The 20,750-nt window shown below is 35.6% G+C and overlaps 1 protein-coding gene across 1 annotated transcript; it reads left to right on the top strand.

Moving 5' to 3' along the window:
• Positions 1–9,052: 9,052 nt before the first annotated feature.
• On the top strand, positions 9,053–9,598 carry LOC114825461 (putative 12-oxophytodienoate reductase 11). Its single transcript, XM_029104187.1, has one exon. The coding sequence runs from the start codon at positions 9,053–9,055 to the stop codon at positions 9,596–9,598; it is 546 nt and encodes a 181-aa protein (XP_028960020.1).
• Positions 9,599–20,750: the final 11,152 nt, after the last annotated feature.

Raw genomic sequence — 20,750 nt, forward strand, 5'->3', positions numbered from 1 at the left:
TTTGGCAAAAAATCGAACCTAACGAACTGAACCCACCCCTAATATGAGCCCCCTGAAGAATTTGCATTGGAAGAATTGCCATATGCATTTCCATTGGATGAATTATCATTGGACTGAGAACTACCACGTCTAGTAATCATAGTAGAGAGAAATGGAGTTGTAGAGTTATTACTGTCAATCATAGCTTCTTCAACAAGCAATTAAGACCTCAAATCTTTGATAGAAATCACATGTTCCTTTCCCCTAATTATGGATCTAATAGTATTATACTTGGATGGCAAACCATTTAGAGTAAGAATTACTATATCATCATCATCAAATAAAACACCAGTTGCAGAAAGATAGTCTCTAACTTCTTTAATCCTTTGAAGATACAAAGAAATAGAATCATTATCATTTTTGATAGTTTGCAATTCTGACTTAAGTTGAAAGATGCTGATGCGTGTGATAGTAGAAAATTGTTCTTTAAGCATTGCCCATAAATCTTGAGCACTAACATTACCAATGGCACAAGACAATGTAGATGGTGAAATGGTAGCAGTAATCAACTGTATCAATGCTCTATCATGCATTTTCACACTTTATACTCATCAGTTTCAGGTTGTGGAGTTAAACCTCCAAAGATAACATTTGAACCACTTGATGCAACAAGAGACAATTTTGGTGGACACAATGTTGAACCATCCACAAACCCTAAAATCTCATGATCTTCAAGTAGAAGGTGTAGCTGAAAATGCCAAGTCACGTAGTTCGAATCATCAAGTTTGACCGTCACTGATTTTGATACAATGGATATTAGGGACATGATCGGAGATTGAAGAATCTGCAACTGAGAAGTAGTAACCATTGTTGTAGAAAATCAAGAACCTGTGAAGAGAATTTAAGAAACTTTGTAGAGAAAATCCTGAGCCAGGACTTGTATCGAATGCTTGGTGTGCAGAGAAAAATCTTCAAGAAAGTGAATGTAGGAGAAGAGAGAGAAGTCTCCAAGATCCACAATGAACAAGAAAGAGATAGAGAGATCAGAAATGTCGAGTGAAACAACAAGATCGAACAATATCACCGAGCGATTAGCTTTCTTCGACGATGGTACCATATAAACCAAAGCACATTATAGAGAACTAGTGCAAGAATAAGGAAGAAGAAGAACAAAGCGTTTAGAGAGAAAATGAAGATTGTATTCAATGAGAGTTTTTCATTACATTCATTCGTACACTGTAACTTTCTTTTATATTAGTTCTTACAACTAATCTTACTTACTTTGTATATTTCTAACTGCCTAACTCTTTATTACATCAGTCTAACAACTTGTACTAACAACCTCACTACTCATTAGACAAATGGTAGTTAATCTAATCATTACATTATATCCTAACAGTAACAAATGACGCTATAAGTGATAAAACGGCCATGCAATAATATCAAATCAAAAAACAATAATATGGCATAGTGAATGGGACGAAAAAAAAGGATGCAATGAATTTGTATTTTGAAATACTCAACAAAATTCCAATAGATTATTCAGAAACTTTCAGTTCTGTTGTTAGACATTTAATTGCTAGACTCATTTGGCTTTGGCTACTAGTCACAAATGAAGTCTCAGACAACTAGATGTTATAAATGATTTTCTTTATGGAGATTTACAAGAAGAGGTTTATATGCATCAACCTCAACATTTTGTCTATCCAAAATATATATCCATCTCATGTGCAAATTAGTTAAGTCCTTGTATGGACTTAAACAAGCTCCTAGAGCTTGGCATTCCAAATTCACAGGAGTATTACCTGCTTTGGGTTTTGTTGCTTTTCCATCTGATACTAGTCTCTTTGTGAAACATGATGGAACAAATATGATCATTTTATTGCTTTATGTTTATGATATTATCTTAATAGGTTCTGATGTTTCTCAAGTTCAATTAGTAATTTACATTATTGGTGAATTGTTTGATTTAAAAGATATGGCAAGGTGACATACTTTCTTGGTCTTCAAATTCAGTACAAAGATAATGGTGATCTGCTTGTGTATAAAAAAAAAAGTGTGAAACATAGATGTTAGCTTGCACCAACTCCATCCAAATCACATACTCCTATCTTTGATCCAACTTTATTCATATTTTTCAGGTTAAAAGAATTATGAGGTATCTATAGGGTACATTGGATTGTAGATTGACTTATAAATCTTCATCTACAATTTTAGCACACTTAGATTCTGATTGGGTTAGCTGACATTAATACAAGGAGGTATGTTACAATTTATGTAGTCTTTGTGGGATGTAACCCAATTTCTTGGCAATCCAGAAAAAAAGTCTTCAGTGTCTAGGAGTTCTACTGAAGCGGAGTATAAGTCATTAGCTCATTGTGTTGTTGATGCTTGTTGGATTAGATCCATATTTAAGGACTTACATGTGGTCATTCCTTTTCCTATCTTACATTGTGATAATCGTTCTACAGTTGCTCGTAGTCCAAATTCAATTTTCACTCTCGGATAAAACATCTTGACACAAATTATCAATTTGTTAGGGAAAAGGTTCAAAAATTAGATCTTCTGGTTCACTACATTTCTACCAAAGAGCAAGTTGTAGACATCCTAACTAAAGGTCTTCATAATCCAGTGTTTGTTGATCATCGCTACAATCTTAACCATAGAAACCCAGGTTAAGATTGAAAGGGAGTAACACTACCAAATAAAATTAAAAAAAAAGAAAAACCCATTGCAGACGAAATAACTTTTTGTCGCTTACAACTTTGCTCGACAACATTCTGTCGGGTAAGGTCGTCGTGCAAAACCTTTTACTCAAATGTTTACCCGACGGATACTAAACATTTGTTGGGCATATAGAGTTGGCCCCATGAAATAAAGTTATCAAGTAAAGGTGTTTGGCTTGACGTCACTATCTTCGTCCAACAAAATTTCGTCGAACAAATAGTAATTTCTGGTGGTGTAATAACAGAATGCCATATTTTCACTTGTGTATTGGTCCTGATGTCACTTGTGTGTTAGTTGCTTAATAACTAAGTTGTGTAGTAACTTAGTAGTCAAGTAAATGTAAGAAGGCTATAAATAGCAACTCTGTATTCTTTTTACAGGATAATGAAAAGTCGGTTCTGTTACTTCTTCAAATCCATAACTCTTCTTCTTCTCAAAACCTTAAGGAGACCAAATTTTTTAAACCAAATTTGTATGCAAAATGATGTGATTGTAGATGATTGGATTATTAATAAGTGTCAATTAATGTACGTGTTTCTTAATGGTAACACATCATGTGATTTGCAAATTTGGTTTAAAAATTTGGTCTCCCTAGTATTATCCATTACTCAAATGTTCAAATAAATCCTAAATAAGTGCGGATTTTCTTGATGACTACGCGCATGGTCCAACAAGAGAGACATGTAGCTCACCTTTGCTTTTAGTAACATGTTTAGAACTTTATCCATTTACCTATCAAGCTTTACTTACATATTAGTTCTTCAATCTCCAAAAATGGGTATCTATTAGTCCCCAAATTTAAGTTAATTAACCATTACCTTAATCTAAAGTCCGCACTTTCAAAATGGGCCTTTTATAATAGTTTAGGACTGTTTTAAAAAGAACTAGCTAGTCATGAGCGTTTTTGTTATATATCATTCTACTGTAAATATGTTGATGTATTTATAGAAAATAAGTGCTACGATAGCACAAAACACTAAATTTGTTCTCGAGTTAGAAACAAACTTTTGGTTATCTTAAAGCAGTCTAAGCATTTCCAGAGCAAGTCCCAACACATGTCTTTAGCTTTAGGTGAGTTACCTGTAAAAAATTATTACTTTAGTCTAAAGAAGGTTTTTCAATTGCACTGTACAAATGAATAGTCTTTAGAGCTGAATTCCACTTTATTTATGAGGCCGCCACTAACTCTCTCTGCCACTAATCTTCATGTTGTGTGTTGATGATCGTGGAAAGGCAGGGGTGCGATGGTCATTTTAGTCTGTAGGGTTTCGAACGGGTTGGGTGGGTTAAAGACTTTCATTTCCTTTCTTTCTGAGCTGCAATGGGACTCGATGAGACCATGTCGTCGGGAGAGAGAGACTGACCGAGCAGAGAGAGAAGAAAGACACGGAGGGAGAGAGATAGGGATTTCGTGAGAGGAAGGCATGCGGCTTGCAGGCAGACAAAGTCACAGGGGGTGTACGATTCGAGGGAGAGGGAGACAGCGCAAAAGAGAGAGTGGGAGAGGGAGTAAGGATCGCTTGCTGAGGGTTTCATAGTTAGGAGGCCATGCTGATGGAGATAGAGATAGAGATAGGAGAGGGAGAAGGAGAGAGGGAGATAGAGACAAAGCGACATTGAGATAAGGAAAGGGAAGAGTGGGGATTTCAGTGCCATTGCTGTAGATCATTGATCTTCTTTGATCCCATCTCCGTGTTCTTCTCAGCCTCTCATAGTCGCAGCATCACTCACCCACTGACTCACTCATTCACTATAGGTACACCTCTTAAACCCCCATTTGTATTTTATCTTTCCTGATTGATGATTTAATTTGGGTTTTATTGACACACCCCCAGACAGAGATGCGGTGTTCTGACAGAATTCACAAAAGTATGACTCACCCTCGGGTGTTACATCTTAGTAATTGTATCTTTAAAGCTTCCAAACTATGTAAATGGTTATGTCACTCTCACGTGACGGCCAGCATGCCCTCCTTCAGGATGGGGTGTGTCATTTATTAATAGTTTAATTTGGAGTTTAATTGAAGTTTTAATTCAGGTTTGTAGTTGGAGTTTAATTAAGGATTTTACTTAGGTTTTGAATTAGGTGGGTTTTTGGTATTTCATCTCCCCAAGTTTTTCACTTTCATTGTGGATTGTTGTTTTTGAATTTAATTAGCTTTGGGTTTTTCATTTTTCTCAAATTCCCAGTTGATTTGGCTTCCAAATAAAAACTAACAAATCACCTAAAAAAAGAGCTCCCATTTGTAATTTGAGGAGATTTGTTGGGTTTTGTATGGTTGCCCTAGACAACGGATAATAAGGGTTCTGTTTGAATGTCTGCTTGCTCTGCCGTTGTTTCTTAAATGATTTTTGGGCTGCTGCTTCCCTTATGTTTCCATTTAGTTCTTTACAATCTTAGACTCTTTAATTGCATTGGTATGTGATATGCTGCTTTTTCCCCCTTTATGCATTGTTTAGCTGAATGATGAGTACTCTGATGTGAAAAGAGATGACCTCTTGAAGGCACTATGGTATGATTTGTTTATTTTTATTCTTCCTTATTGCAAAACACTTTCATTTTTACTGGTTCAGCCCATTTGTTGCCTAAATTGTTCAATGCTATAATTCTCTGGGATTCTGAACTTTGTTATGTTCATTTTACAAGGGGGTACAACTTCTATGATGATTTTTCTGATTTTTGTTCCTGACATTGTTGCTGACACAAAAATTTCTGATTAAATTAATATTGGCCAATGACTATGTTCATATTAATATACAATGTTCTTTATGGCTTGACTTGGACTAGGACTCTGACTCTCTGAGTGCACATGAGAATGCTTTTTCTCTAATACTTTTACAATAATTATAGGAAGTTGTAACTGGAACAGGATAGAATTGTAAAGCAGTTCTAAATACCTCTTTTTTTATTTATTAGTGTGTGTGTGTGTGTGTGTGTGTAAAGGCTTGCCTTACAAATTAAGGCACCTAAAGAGAAGGAAAATTGTACTTGGGCATATGAGAAACTTATCTTTTATTGCTCTATGTTTGCTTTGCCAAAGCAACATTTAAAATGGCAAACTCAACGTTGTCTGTGTATATAAATATATGTGTGTGTGAATATACGTGTGTGTAAATAGATTTATACATAAAGGGAAGATGGATGGATAGGTGTATGCTTAGTTTGTAAGAGAAGAAGAGAAAATGAAAACCACACCAAACAACTCGCATTTAAAGCTCATTTTCTTCTTCTCTTTTGACATAAATCTCTTTTTGTTAGATTGCTAGAGGGTTGCAATGTGTGAGGGCCATGTATGTTTTATTACAATCGTATCTATAGATTTGGGAACTGGAGAAAAGAAATGGAACAAACCATTTGCATGGCAGAGGCTGTATATCATATGTACCAATTGGATCTGATCAATGTGTTGCCAAACAAATTGGTGGGTTGAGAATTGGGAACCTTTAAAGGAAATGCCTCATGAGACTTTTGATTTTAATATTCATTATTTAGCTGTTGAAAGTTTGCAACTTTTTGTTGGGGTCTCAAAAAAGTTAGGACTGGTTCCCTTTTGTCATTTTTTTGTACGGTGAGAAGTGAGAACCTTTAGTTAATGGGGTTTGTTTTTTATTCAGATTAATTTGGTTCATTTGCTGCTAGGACGGTTGCAATTTCAAGTAATTTTCTTTTTTGTGTATATTATGTTAGTCATTTATGAATAAAATGCTAAATGACTTACATATTTGATTCGAATTTTGCATGTTTGTGATTTTTAGGATTGCACTCTGACTGTGCAGCATCTTCAAATATACCATGTGGCTGGACTAATTGTTTGCAAGTTTGTCAAATGTATGAGGAAGAAGGACTTTTACATGAAGTGTTGCACATAGGTATTATTTAATATTATACAACAATATAATTTGAGAGTTCTAATTTTTCCATTTTACTACCTGCATTGGAAAAGTTATTGATAGAAGTTTCTGATTGTTTACTATAAAAGGATCAAAGGACAGGACAACAAATATAAGATTGTATGGCTTCTGCAATCGTAAACTAAAGAGGTATTATAATCTATTTCTCTCACCAACTTTGATCCACAACTGCAAATTGTATAAATACAATAACAAAACAGGTTTAGTGTGTGATAGTTTGGCAAATGTTTAATATGTGACCAATATATATATCATCTGTTCCTTTGTTTCTTACCGTTATAAATGATCCCATATGTAACAAATTTACAAATTAACTACTTACACTAATACTATAATGAATCTTTAATGGACGCTTCACAATTTTGTTGATAAGATTTGTACTTTTGTTAAACAGAAAAGTCGTTCTACTAATACCATTCACCAAAGTGCAAAATGATCAGCAAACAATTTTGTGATTCTTTTAAAGCCCCTCGGTAAGATTTCAAACTTTACTTCCAATTGTATCTTCACTCTGTTTCTATGCTTTCAAAAAGTTTCAGTTTTTTGTATTCCTCCAGCCCACCAAACACAGTTTTCATTTGGAAAAAGAATTTACCTTTGAGTAGGAGTTGTAGTCTTGGTTACTATTGTTTTAGTTCATGCTACTAATCATGCATTCGGTAGATTTATATATACAACAATGTTTAAATGCTAATCGATTACTAACATAATGTGGTCTTCACAAGAAAAACAGTGGATTCTCAAGAGGGGCTTCAATTTACAGAAGAATTACAAGGTCTTATAAGCTCTTCATAATTTTATATAATAATTTAGATAAAATATCGATGAGAAATAATATATATACCAAATAAAAATCACTAAAATCTCTTTGTTTTGTTTCTTCTGTGTGTAGCAGACGTTATCAACATGGAAGATGGCTAGCCATGATTAGAAAGGTTACTGGAAATAAGGATCTCTATCTTGGGCATTCAGTAAGTGATTTTTCAAACTTTATTTGTGTTTTTTCGTGTCTAAAAAATTTCCTAATATTTTTAATATAATCAGTGAAACCACGATTTCATGTACTAGCTAGCTACTAGGATGCTTGGTTTTTGTATGATTCCGATTATTTGAGGTATCTGGGTAAAGTTTTGTTTAAAGTAGGAAAATGAATTTAAACTCAAGCTTCTTTACAAGCTTGAGAAGAGATTTTAGTCTTCTAATGATTAATATTGAAGATAAAATTAGGGTAATACATGTACTACACATATTGCTAACTATGCTAGACCAAAAGTATCATCATCGCTGCTTAAACATACCAATCAGTTTATATTTTGTGAACACATATGACGACTGAGGGGTTTAACCTTCAATTGCAATCTCATTTGTAAAGCTTTTACTATCGCAACTGATACACACGTGTAAAGCTTTTACTATCGCAACTGATACACACGTGTAAAGCTAACTGATACACACGTGTAAAGCTTTTACTATCTCAAATGTAATTATGTAATAAAAGAAGAGGCAAATATGTAATAAGTGAGGAGCCCTTATTCTATAAAAGGACTCCTCACTCTCCTCATTGAAGGAGGCCAATTCTTAGGCCTGACTTTCACCCTCTCAGAGCCTCACATCCCCTCTCATATTCAGAGAAGCTCATCCTCACATAAGGAAGCTCTCTCTCCCTCTCCCTCTCTCACAGAGAAATACAATAATCAATGTGAACGTAGCCCAAACATTGGGGTGAACCACGATACATCTTGTGTTATTTACTTTCTTGCAGTTTCGCAGTCGAATTTACGTTATTCCAAGACCCATCCGGTTTTGTGCATCAACATTTGGCGCCGTCTGTAGGAAACGACATAAAAAACTATGTCAGTTCTCTTTCATTTTTTTCATCTCCACCGTGAATCTACAAAACCCACATAGAGACACACCCATTCGATTTCCAGAAAGAGATATGGGTGTGAGAATAATGGGCTTTTCTTTTGCATAATAAGCATATGAGTTAAACCTCTTCTTCTCAGAAGAAGATTGCAATAAATCACAACCAACATCAAAACCCACAAAGCCATTCACTTTTGCTGGATACGTTCCCAATCCCAATCCTAATCCTTCGGTTTGCTCATCTGAGCCTTCTCCATCTCCCCTAAAACCTTCAGCTCAAACTTCTCCCAGTCCAATTCAGCTCCCAATCCCACATGGGTCCAACGAGAGAAGATACGAGCAGGTCAGTAGTGAGTCAACTCGCTGAGTTAGTGAAGGCGATTTCCAAGCAGTAAAGATCTAGAATCAACGAGACTCTATGTCCCGCTCTACTCCTCTCAAAACAGTAGCAGCAAGACGACGGCGTTTCGTTCGTGAAGAAATTCCGGACCGGAACCCGTTACTGAATCGACAACCAAAAGCAAAAGCAAAAACCAAATGCAAGATCAAGATTAGGTCAGACAACAGATATGTCTGCTCAACCAGCACCTCCCACAATTCCTCTTCTTACTCCCTACAAACTGGGAAACTTCGATCTTTCTCATATGATTGTTTTAGCACTGCTGACTAGACAAAGATCGTACAACAATGTTCCTCAGCCACATGCCGTCTTATATTACTCGCAGAGAACATCAAAAGGGGGTCTTCTTATAGCTGAAGCTGTCGAAGTTTCGAATACTGCTCGAGGGTACGCGGATATGCCTGATATTTGGACAAGGGAGCAAGTCGAAGCATGGAAACCTGTTGTTGACGTTGTTCACACTAAGGGCGGTGCCTTCTTCTGTCAGATTTGGCATGCGGCAGGGTTTCAAATAGTGATTTCTCCTCTGTCGACGTCAATGACTTTCCTCGCCCAAGCTTCTGCTACCATTTCCATCTCATTCAAGCCCACTTTGGCACCTGGCAGCATGAGCTCTGGTTTGAAATCAGTTTCCTTTTCCGTCACTGGAAAGCGTTTTCCATCTCTGAGTTCCCAACCTAGGCGCCTCCAAATTTCTTGTGCGGCCAAACCGTAGATTATCACCAAGGTGTGTAGCCTAGTGAAGAAGCAGCTGGCTTTAGCTGAAGACATGGATGTGTCTGCTGGCTCAAAGTTTTCAGAACTTGGTGCCGATTCTCTTGACACAGTTGAGATTGTGATGGGGCTTGAGGAGGCATTTGGCATCACCATGAAGGAAGAAAATGCCCAGACCATCGCCACTGTTCAAGATGCAGCTGATCTGACTGAGGATCTCATTGCGAAGAGTGTTTAATGAAGTTTGTAGAAAACCAACATAAACGTGAAGCTTTCAAGCCAAATTAACGCAAATCAGGAGGTGGGTTTCTTCTGAAAATGATTGTTCTTAGTCTCTGTTCGATGATCTTTATTTTGATACAGGCTATAACGGTTCTGAAGCCCATCAAAAGCAAGATGATCCCTAATTAGAATCAGCAGCGGCGGAGGCGGATCAAGTCGCCGTGGAGAAGGCCCAGACATGGCACACCGCTGGCCAGGAAAGCCATGAGAGAAGGGTAACTTTTTAGTTAGCTGAGCTGAATCTTAATGGTGGACGGTATGGGTGTGTTTGCTGTAAAGTTGGCATACAAATCTGCAAAGGAGCATGCTCTGAAAAATGGACCCATTATTCTTGAAATGGACATTTACAGGTACCATGGTCACTTTATGTCTGGTCACACACGATGAAATTTCTAGCATAAGGCAGCCACCCACGTTTTCATATATGCAAGTGGAGAAAAGCAGAAAGTAAAGCAGAAAGCAAAAGCAGAAAGCAAAATAAAATAAAAAGAAGCAGACATAATTGCGGTGGTGATGACATGCAAAAAAAGGAATTGTGGGCATGACCCATTGAGCAGAGGGTCGAAACCTTTGTTTTGAATGATGTGATTTATTTTTCTTATTTTTCGGAGACATCTGTATAAACCCCATCAGAGAGTAATAAAAAAAAATAAAGAAAAAAAAACGGCAAGCCCAAAATAATGGGCCGCAATGTTATGTGGAGGGCAAAGACCCATATGCCCAAAAGAGTCAGCCCTTTATTATCACCAACCAGGTGATCAAAAGTACGTCGAGTACTACAAAAAATTATTCGGCAGCCTGCTGCTATTACCACCAACCAGGTGATCAAAAGTATGCCAGTACTCCAAAATTATTCGGCAGCCTGTCGCTATTATCACCAACAAGGAGATCAAAAGTACGCCCGGTACTCCAAAATTATTCGGCAGCCTGCCGCTATTATCACCAACTAGGTGATCAAAAGTATGCCCAATACTCCAAAATTATTCGGCAGCCTGCCGCTATTATCACCCACTAGGTGATCAAAAGTATGCTCACTACTTCAAAATTATACATGAGCACTACTCATGTCAATAATACATAAACATTCATGAGCATCACCCATATCAGTCATACATATACATTCATGAGCATCACTCATATCAATCATACATAAACATTCATGAGCATCACTCTTGTCAACATTCATGAGCATCACTCATGTCAACACTCATGAGCATCACTCATGTCAACATTCATGAGCATCACTCATGTCAATCAGCTTCGAAAGCTTCATTTACAGAGCTCCAACTTTCAAAGCGTCATTTACAAAAGCTCAAGCTTCAAAATTTTCACTTGTAAAGCTTCACCTACAAAGCTTCAGTGCATGGTCTACAAATACCGTCTCCGAACAACCGCCTCTTCGACCCATACATGGATTCAATTTGAAGTCTCCAGCCAACAGACTCTATTGACCGAAGACTTGGGGGACTACATTATGTACCATATATTGGGCCTCAACTGGGCCTCATGAAAAATACTTAGGGGACTTAGCCCATTATTTATGTATTGAGGAGTGAGCTCTTATTTTATAAAAAGGACTCCCTCACCATCATTAAAGAGCATCAACTCTAGCCCATTATTCATGTATTGAGGAGCGAGCCCTTATTTTATAAAAATGACTCCCTCACCATCATTAGAGAGCATCAACTCTAGCCATTATTCATGTATTGAGGAGCAAGCCCTTATTCTATAAAAGGGACTCCCTCACCATCATTAGAGAGCATCGTCGCCTACTGAGCAACCGCCTCGCCGCGAGCATCAACTCTAGCCCATATTTATATATTAAGGAGCGAGCCCTTATTCTATAAAAAGGTCTCCCTCAACTTCAAACGCCACAAGCCGAGCCAACCAAGGCAACATAAGGCACAAGCAGAGCAGTCTCACAACATGTGCTACTTCTAGTTGAGCATCATTTCACTTTGAGCACCGCCTCATATCCAGTATTAGTTCAAAACAACATCTAGTTACTTTGGCCCACACATGGACTGAATTTCAAGTCTCTAGCCAAAAGACTCTCTTGACTGAAGACTTGGGGGACTACTGTTTGTACCATACTTAGGGCCTCCGTATTTAGATCTTGTATAAATACTCAGGGGACTCAAATGTAATTATGTAATAAAGGAAGGGGCAAATATGTAATAAGTGAGGAGCCTTTATTCTATAAAAGGACTCCTCACTCTCCTCATTGAAGGAGGCCAATTCTTAGGCTTGACTCTCACCCTCTCAGAGCCTCACATCCCCTCTCATATTCAGAGAAGCTCATCCTCACATAAGGAAGCTCTTTCTCCCTCTCCCTCTCTCACAGAGAAATACAATAATCAGTGTGGACGTAGCCCAAACATTGGGGTGAACCACGATACATCTTGTGTTATTTACTTTCTTGCAGATTCACTGTCAAATTTACGTTGTTCGAAGACCCCTCCGGTTTTGTGCATCAACAGAGAGTTAATAATATAATTTGAAATTGCAGCTATGTGGCCTGCGAAGAGTACACAAACAATTCAAGTCTTTCATTAGCCTTAGATATATTCAGGGTATGGTTGCTTCCTTCTCCAAATCCAAAAGTATATATATATATATATGAGTAGATTATTTAGATCTAATTCAATGGCCAGCACTAGCTCTAGGTCCAGTTTAGGTGTAATTCCAGATATTGTTAATGAAGAACAAAAACTTGATTTTCAAATTGATGAAAGTGTTGACTTTGGAGATTAGAATATCCCCAAGGATTCAAGTACAAATATTTACAAAAAGAAATGGTTAGTAGCCTCATTTAGAAGTGAACATCATGTTAAAACTGTTGAAAAAACTTATACTCTTAGTAAAGAACATGAAACTTGTCAACTATTTTCACCTAAACAAATCAAATCCCATAAGAAAGATGGTCATAATTACATTCACATTAGCTTAGTTTAGATAGTTGTAAAACCTTTAACACGTAGAGGACTAAACACCTCTATTTTGTTATGTCTCCAAGATGATAGATTCACTAACTTTAGTGATAGTATACTTGGAATGATTGAATTCAGTCTTTACAATGGACCTATCCATTTTGATTGTTTTCCAGACCTTACTATAAGTCTTTCAGACCCCCATATGCTAAAAGCACTCACATTAAACACCAAAACTTTAGGATACCAAGTCCTTGAAGGAACACAGCCCTTGGCTTTAATTTATAGAGTCTACTATAAAGTCACTAGCACAAATATGAATTTCCAGGCTTTAACCAAAAGTCCTAGAGATCATACACTCTTAATTCAAACTAACCAAGAAAATGCAAACACTAAAGTCCCTCGAACCAATAGGTGGTCAAATATCAGTCTACCTTTAGATTGGTGTTTGGTTAATGAAAGTCAGCCAGTAGCCATCCAAAACAGTTTAGTCAACCTAAACAACATAGAACAATATTTTGATGGGACTATCAAAATCAATTTTTAATCGTCCAGCCATAAGATCTTGTGAATCAGTTCACTCACATAAATCTTTTGCTCTTAGCAGAAATTCTTTTTCTGGATCCATACCAACCGATAGGATGGGTCAAGATCAAGAGTTAATCAATTCATTAGCCAATTGGAAACTGAAAGCAGTAGACACTAATTCATTCGTCACTCAACAAGAATTAATCAATGATTTGATTAATATCAAATTAAAATCAGTAGAAACATCCTCTCAGGTTACACATCCACGATACCAACCCCATACCCAAGATCAAGGAGAACTAACTTCTCCCACTGAATCTGATTTTGACGCAGGTCAGGTTCACTATCAACTTTTAGTTTTAAACAAACCCTTCAAACCAAATAGAAAACAGCTCAATGCTGATATTGAAGCTGAAGAAAACATTCCAAGAAGGAATATTTTCAGGAATAAATATACTCAAGAAGAAAATTTAGAAATATATAAAAAATGGAAAAACTTTATGGATACATATAGATTTGAAGTATTTTTCTTCAATTATGTTGAAAAGTACTATGAGTCTAAAAACAAATTAAAGGTAATAACTAAAGAAAATTGGCTTAAAGAAGACAAGACTATTGTCTCCTCTGGCCATCCTCCGCAAGAAACGATTCTCATCAAAACTACGAATAAAAAAAGTTCCGGCTACTCCTTTTAAGCTTCCTAAGGAAGATGTAGGAGTTAAACCAATCATTGAACAAAATAACTTCACTAATCAAAGTCTTCATACCATTGGTAAACAACTTGATAAAATTGAAATTAAAATTGACAAACTTTCTCAGCCAAAATCGTTAATTAGGGAAAAACCCCTGCTTAACTTTCCAGACTCTTCTTCAACGGCAATAGCCTTAAAAACCATTTCCACAAGTTAAAAATTTGACCAAATGTTATTAGAATTAAAGAAGGAAAAAATAGTTCATGTCATAAATCACCCTGATGAATCCCAATCGGAAATATCTCATACATCCTCTGACTCAGAAACGGATTCAGATTCCATTAGAAAAGTTGAACAAGCTTTTGAAAATCTTGAACTCAAAAGGATTACCAACAACCGTGTTAATCCAACATCTTTTACAAAGAACTGGTATCCCAAACCTACTCCTCCTGATATTCAGTTTGAAGAAAGAAATATCCAAAATCAATTCTCAACCTTTTCTGATAAACTCCATGAATGGAATATAGATGGTTTGTCAGAACAAGAACTTCTCAATAAACTCCAACATATATCTATGGCTATATCACCAGTCATAATCTTAGCCAATCACAAGTTGTCGACCTTTTGGTCACTGGATTTACTGGAATGCTTCATTCCTGGTGGGAGAAAAATCTCACTGAACAATCCAGAAATGAAATAAAATATGCAGTAAAAAGAGATGGAATACCCATCTTTGATGAAAAAATCGGGCAAGGCGTCCCTGATGCAATCAACACATTACTCATCACAATCATAGAACATTTCATAGGAACACCTAGCAATGTCACCACTAGGATCCACGACCAACTAAGTAACTTAAGATGTCCAACCTTAAGTGACTTCAGGTGGTATAAAGATGTTTTCATGTCCAGAGTCATGCTCCGAGAAGATAGTAATCAAACATTTTGGAAAGAAAAATTTATAAATGGATTACCAAACCTTTTTGCTCATAAAATTTGAAATGTTTTAGTAAACGAAGAAGCTATCATACCATATCATATCCTTACTTATGGAAATATAATTAATATTATCCAAAAGGAAGGTTTGAAAATGTGTATAGATATGAAAATTTCAAAACAAGTTAACAAGGATAAATCTATCACTAAATACAAATTAGGAACGTTCTGTGAACAATATGGACTACCTCATATTGCTCCTTCCAACAAAAAGAAAAACTCACAAGTCTATCACAAGTATCCCAATAAATACTCAGGTAGACACTACCCCAAATATAAAAAATACAAATCTAAAAATAAAAATTTTGAAACCAATAAGTTTTATGAAAAATCCAAGACTAATATATCTCAAAGAAAACCCTCAAGGAAATTTTTCCCTAAGGAACAAAAAGGAAAATGCTACAAATGTGGCAAATATGGCCATTATGCCAACAAATGTCGAGTTAAGAAAACCATTAATCAATTGAAGATCTTTAAGGAAGAGAAATTTCAGTTAATCCAAGTTTTAGAATTAAAAGTCACCAATCATAGTCAATCAGAAGATGATTTGGAATTATCCTCTTCTGACACCCATTCCTCCAGTAGTCTTTCATCCAATATTAAAGTCGGTTGTACTGATACTTGTTACAATAACAAGATCTCAGTACTCAATAAACAAGAAGAACAAGAGAATCTTCTTATTGAATTAATTAGCAAGGTTGATGACCCAGAATTAAAAACATTTTATCTCCTGAAACTAAAGAAATTAGTTTCTTCTCAAGAACCTAGCACCAGCCAATCCCAACAAATTCCAAAAATCTCTCTTAGCACAACCTTGGAAAGGTTCAATAAGTATAACAAAGAAATCACAGTTAAAGACCTCCAAAAAGAAGTCAATAAAATTAAAGAAGAAATTAGGTTTCTAAAGTCTGAAAACCTAGAAGTCCGAACACAACTCAGTAGAGTCCAAACACATCTTTTAACAAACCCTCAAGAAGAAGAACCCAATAGTTCTTCCTCTAGTTCCGATTCAAATTCCCAGTATGAAGAAAAATCCACAGAAAATTTAGTCTTAAGTCTTTTAGACAAGATAAGAATCCAGAAATGGTATTCTAAAATTAAGATAATAATTGAAGATTTTCAATTAGAAACAATTGCTTTGATTGATTTCGGTACAGACTTGAATTGTATTCAGGAAGGATTAATTCCTACTAAGTATTTTCATAAATCAATAGAGATACTTAGTGCTGCTAACCGATCACCAATGCAATTAAAATATGAAATACCTAAAGCACATGTGTGTCAAAACAATATTACCACTAGGGTCTTAGGACAGAAGGTCACGTTTGAGTTCTACTTAGAAACAGATCTCAAAAAACTAAGACACTTACAGAAAAATAATATATCAAAAACCATTAGTATAATTACTAATAAGTCACAACACATTAATTTCTTAACAGAAGAAATTTATCACAAATGAATTGAAGAATAGCTAACAAGTAAGTCATTGTTAGAAACAATTGACAATTTTCAAAAGAAACTTATTAATGACATCTGTTCTGATATTCCCAATGCCTTTTGGCACCGTAAACAACACATTGTTAAACTTCCTTACATAAAGGAGTTTAATGAATCAAAAATTCCAACCAAAGTCAGACCTATCCAAATGAATCAAGAAGTCATGGAATTATGCAAAACAGAGATCCAAGAACTTCTTAATAAGGGGATAATTAGAAAAAGTAAACCCCCATGGTCATGCCCTGCATTTTATGTTCAAAAGAACGCATAATTAGAAAGAGGAACTCCCAGATTAGTTATTAACTATAAACCTTTGAATGAAGTTTTGGAATGGATTAGATATCCCATTCCCAACAAAATAGATTTAATCAAAAGGCTTTCTCAAGCAGTTATTTTTTCAAAATTTGATATGAAATCAGGTTTTTGGCAAATTCAAATACATGAATCTGATAAATACAAAACAGCTTTTGTAACTTCTTTTGGACATTATGAATGGAATGTAATACCTTTCGGCCTTAAGAATGCACCAAGTGAATTTCAAAATATTATGAATGAGATTTTTAATCAATATAGTCATTTTTCAATTGTTTATATTGATTATGCGCTTATTTACTCGAAATCAATAGATGAACACTGGAAACATTTGCATATGGTTGCTAGAATAATTAAATCCAATGGATTGGTTGTATCATCTTCTAAGATTAAACTGTTTCAGACTAATGTTAGATCTTTAGGATATAATATTCATCGATCTACCATTCAAACCATTTATAGAGTTATTCAATTTGCTGATAAATTCCCAGATCTGATTACTAATAAAATTCAACTTCAACAATTCCTTGGATCACTAAATTATGTATCAGAATTTTATCCTCATCTTCGTCAGCAGTGTAAATCATTGTTTGATCGTCTCAAAGATAATCCTCCAGCGTGGTCTACCATTCATACTTCTATTGTTAAACAGATCAAGTCACATGTTAAGACATTGCTTTGTCTTGGCATTTCAACTCCCAACTCTTTCAAAATAGTTGAAACTGATGCATCTTATATCGGTTATGGAGGTATCCTCAAGCAATAAACTTCTTCCAGATCTCTTGAACAAATTGTTCGTTTCCATTCAGGACTATAGAATCCAGCACAAAGTAATTACAGTACTATTAAGAAAGAGATATTATCTATTGTATTATGCATTAGCAAGTTTCAAGATGATTTATTAAATCAAAAAATTTTAGTCCAAGTTGATTGCAAATCTGCAAAACATGTTTTACAAAAAGATGTTCAAAACATTGCATCCAAACAAATTTTTGCACGGTGGCAAGCCATATTAATTATTTTTTATTTTGATATTGTGTACATCAAAGGCAGCCACAATTGCATCCAAGATTTTTTAACAAGGGAATTTCTGTATGGGGAAGAATATCAGGAAACAGCAGTAGCCAGAGAAGGCTTCCGGCCACTCTTCCACCTCCACCACCAGTAAAAAGGAATCTATTCCCGATTCCTCATCGACTTTAGCCATCAATAACAGATTTACTCCCTTAGAATCCATTGTAGGACATATCCGATCAAATTACCAAAAGGCTTTAGCCAACCCATACGATCCATATTCATCAATGTCATCCTTTATGTAAAGAAAAATCCAATGGAATACCTCTTCGGCATCCCTAACCACATTGATAGAAAACAAACCCTAGAAAAACTAGCCAAAACAATCTTACCTCCGAATTTCCATCATATACCAACTGAATCTTTCAAAACCCTCTAATACTACCAAGCAATTCTCAGTGAGACCGAAAGCATTGCCATCAAACCCATTTACAGAAACACCCATGAAAACAAAATACTCTACCATTCCCTCCATATTGGAAGATTCCTTACCGAACAAGAATGGGAACTCCCCATTTATCACACTAAATCACTCCATACCCAAAATGTTCTCATTCCCAACAACCATTATAATTACTTTGATTACATTCAAGCATGGGCCAACATATTCCTACACCAAACATCTAATTTTAGTCACTCTTGGTTCATCACATTTGACAAAAGTTTCAAGTTAAACTTCCCAACATGGTTTCCCAATTGGTGGTCAGCACACGGCCCAACAACCAGCTTACTACCCGAAGATCTCATGCAAGTTTTATCATCTGGTTTCTAGAAAAGGTTTGATCGAAGCCGGTTCGACGACAGGATCACTCTTCCACCGTTGTTCATGGCAAAATACAAGGTCCATTGGATCATGAAATGGAACTACGAAGTTGAAACAGGACAAGTATACCGTTCCCGGTGGGTTAAATGGTGGGACAAGTTTGACTACCAAAAAATTATCAGTTTAGTCTCATTAGAATTTCCTATTGTTCTTGTTCCAATAGTATCTCCAACAACAACAAAGGCATTGCCAAAAATTCCAAAAAACACACAATCATTATCAGACATTAGTTCTTCATCCTCCCTTAAAGAAAAAACTAAATCATCCAGGTTTTCCAAAACAACAAGTTCGAAGAAAAAAGAGAAATCCTCACAGCTCAAGGAATTAGCAGATAAGATTATGGTAGAAGCAGGCTTGCTGCATAATGAAGAAGAAGACATAAATTCCGGCTCATTAGACGCTTCGTCTCAACCCGTCAAGTAGGCAGATTACCCAAAATCCCAAGACCCATTTGAAATTTGAAATTTTGAAAATGTAATAATTTGTAATCATTTCAGGGTTTTACTCATTTAAATTGCACAGTAGAAGCCATATGATTTCTCGCCGAAAGCAACATCAGCAGTAGCATCAATCATTCAGACATAACACTATTCATGAATAGTAAAATCACTTTTTACTATTCATCCATCATTTCAACCAACAGCAGCGTGAATCCACAGTGAAAACATCAACATTCGCCAGTCTTTATAGCCTTTGGCACATGCAAGCGACAGCCGGCAGTAGGATTCTCGGCCTCAATCATCTCACTCTTATCTACAAAAGAAGAATTCAATTTCAGAAGAAGGGGACTTTAGTCGAAAATAGCTGAGACTTATGGGAATTCTCCTAAGAACAGAAGCCATTATTCAACTCCATCCCATATCCAGTAAAATTATCAAACAATTGTATTTTATTTTTAATCAAGGATGCATGTGAGCACCACTGTTTTCCTTATCAATCTTCAATAGAAGAAATTGTAAGTTGGTTTCCAATTTGAAATAAAATTATTTTGAAATCTATATCTGCATCATTAATTTAAATTCATTAATTTCATTATGAAAAATATTTTCATAACCACTGATTTTGAATGACATAAAATTCTTACACATAGTCAATTCATTGAGTATCTCAAATTCAAGGTAAATACGTATCAATCATTCATCATCTTCTTCCTTACTGTTTATAACATTTGGTATGATATCTGCACTCTCAATGAACATAATGACTGTAGTCTTGATTGTTGTCTTCATAATTTCTACCATCATCAGTAGATATATACGCTCCGCACCCATTTGGTGTATATATGTGTGTGTGTATATATATATATATATATATACACACACACTTTATTTATCATTCACTTGGTATGTGAAGATGTTTCATTTCGAAAATGAAAGATAGACTATACTTGGAACAAAATTCTTGAGACTGTTGAGGTGTGCCTATATAAAGCATATTATCAGCTTTTAATGCATTTTCAATCTGGTCTGTAATTTCTTTCAATTAGGCTCATGAAGTTTGATTACTCTTCATTTTCAATTGTACCAATTAGGGTCATAAAGTGGTTCAAAGAGCTCCAAGAGCTTGATTCACCCATTTTATACTTTTCATGTAAAACTTCTTTCAAAAGGCCAAAACATCTTTCATTGTAAATAAATTTAACCATAGGTAACAATCTTTTATCTTTTCTTTTGGTTTTTTGTTGCATTGTTTAGGTGGTGAATTGCGCGGAAAATGGGGGAAAGGGGTACAATTTATTTAATTTGAGCAAAATAGTAGCATTTAAGCTTAGTTGGTTAGTGAGGATTAGAGTCAATAAGGCGTCATCTGTCTAGCTATATTTAAAATCTGAATTCATTGAATGATGAATGAGGTTGTAGTGAAAGAAATTAAGAAAGTCAAGAAAAGATCCATACAATATGTTGTATGTTGTGGGATATCTCAACATCTTAATTTCTACTCCCAGGTTGCTGAAAGTTTGTAATTCTACTTGCTACTTGATTATAAAAATGTAAAACAAAATCTGTACATGATTTACAAA

This window comes from Malus domestica, chromosome 06 (genome assembly GCF_042453785.1).
Source record: "Malus domestica chromosome 06, GDT2T_hap1".
Lineage (NCBI taxonomy): Eukaryota > Viridiplantae > Streptophyta > Magnoliopsida > Rosales > Rosaceae > Malus > Malus domestica.